This window comes from Hipposideros armiger, unplaced genomic scaffold, assembly GCF_001890085.2.
Source record: "Hipposideros armiger isolate ML-2016 unplaced genomic scaffold, ASM189008v1 scaffold_459, whole genome shotgun sequence".
In the NCBI taxonomy this organism is placed as follows: Eukaryota; Metazoa; Chordata; class Mammalia; order Chiroptera; family Hipposideridae; genus Hipposideros; species Hipposideros armiger.
Genome location: NW_017731809.1, coordinates 1,331,198 through 1,332,541, shown reverse-complemented (window position 1 = coordinate 1,332,541; position 1,344 = coordinate 1,331,198). Strand labels below are relative to the sequence as shown.

At 46.3% G+C, this 1,344-nt stretch overlaps 1 protein-coding gene across 1 annotated transcript in view; it reads left to right on the top strand.

Annotated features, from left to right (window-relative positions):
- The first annotated feature begins 6 nt into the window (after positions 1–6).
- The window catches only part of SLC46A3 (solute carrier family 46 member 3), a 21,903-nt gene continuing 20,565 nt past the window's right edge, over positions 7–1,344 (top strand). Inside the window, exons 1-2 of the mRNA XM_019666074.1 lie at positions 7–196; positions 678–891. Of these exons, the coding sequence (XP_019521619.1) occupies positions 703–891 (189 nt within the window). The 5' untranslated portion in view covers positions 7–196; positions 678–702. The remainder of the gene's footprint in view (positions 197–677; positions 892–1,344) is intronic.

Sequence of the window (1,344 nt, the reverse complement as noted above, 5' to 3'; positions counted from 1 at the left end):
TTTGCTTTCAGATAAGAGCTGCAGGCTCCCTGACAGGTGCATTTGGTAGCATCCGCGGAACTAGACCTCCGCTTGCTGGCGCGGCCCCGACTCCTGGGACACAGGCTGCTCGCGAGGCGGAGCGGAGGGCATCCCCCGAGAGGAGACAGCACCCGGGGTGCGGCCCAGGGCCTGGCAGGGAGACTGTAACCGTAGGGTGAGTTTAAAAAAAAAAAAGTTTCTTCACGGTTGAGAGCTGCTTTTTAAAAGACCCCTTCCTGTTCGCTGTTGACAAGCGGCCAGATGACAATAACAAACAGTGGCGCAACTGTCGCGTCTGAGAGGAACCTTAGTGTCTCCCTTATGAAAACCCACTGGCAATGTACCTTGTGGGAACAGTAGTAGTAGTGTGATCACAGAATCACTAAAATAGGCGACAACTTATTATTTTAAAGAATCGTCTTAAAGGCAGTTTGAGCCCTAAAAGGTCCTACTCTTAAAAAAGCGGGAAGTATGACAGTCTCAGGTTTACCCAGCATCCTTTTCCAGGTAAAAGTTATTCTCTTAGGAAGTGCTTACTGCTTTCTGTTCCCTAGTTTACTTGTTTACGCCACAAAATTCCTCTAACTTTCCTGAAAATCTAGACTCTTAGATAAGAATGCAACTGATTAACTCACTCCTTTTTCTTTTTTTTCTAGAATTCAGCTACCTACACCAAGCAATATGAAGATCTTCTTTGTAGAACCTGCCATTTGCCTCAGTGCATTTGCAATGACTTTGACCTCTCCCCTGACAACACAATATGTGTACAGGAGAATATGGGAAGAAACGGGCAACTACAGTATGGAAGCCGAGAGCAACATTTCTGAGTGTGAAAAAAACAAGAGCAGCCCAATTTTTGTATTCCAGGAGGTAAGAAATTAAAATATCCCTAAGAGGTGATAAAAACGGAATGTGTAATGGGGTTTTAAATGAAAGAGGGCATGGCATTCACCATACATGGACCTCTGAAGGGTAACGGTAAAACTCTTAACTCCTAAACCAAGAGCCTTTCTTCAGTTCTCTTCATGTTTGAAGTTTCCTGACACCTTTGATCTGCCTCTGCCACTTAGAAGGCCAGTGCCAATGAGTGTTCTGTGGACAAAGGTGGGGTAAAACATGGCATTTCTGCCTTTCCCTTGCTTTCTTCCTCCCAACCCCTTCCACAGCATGTACATGACCCATCACTGAAGACTGGAGGGCCAGTCTCTGTCATGGGGTGGAAGGTGGCACAGCACTGGTCATTCACCATTTGGTGTTATCCAGTCAGCTTGGACTCCCACATGTGAGGACATCCTGGGTGGAGAGCACTCACTTTTGCTCTGT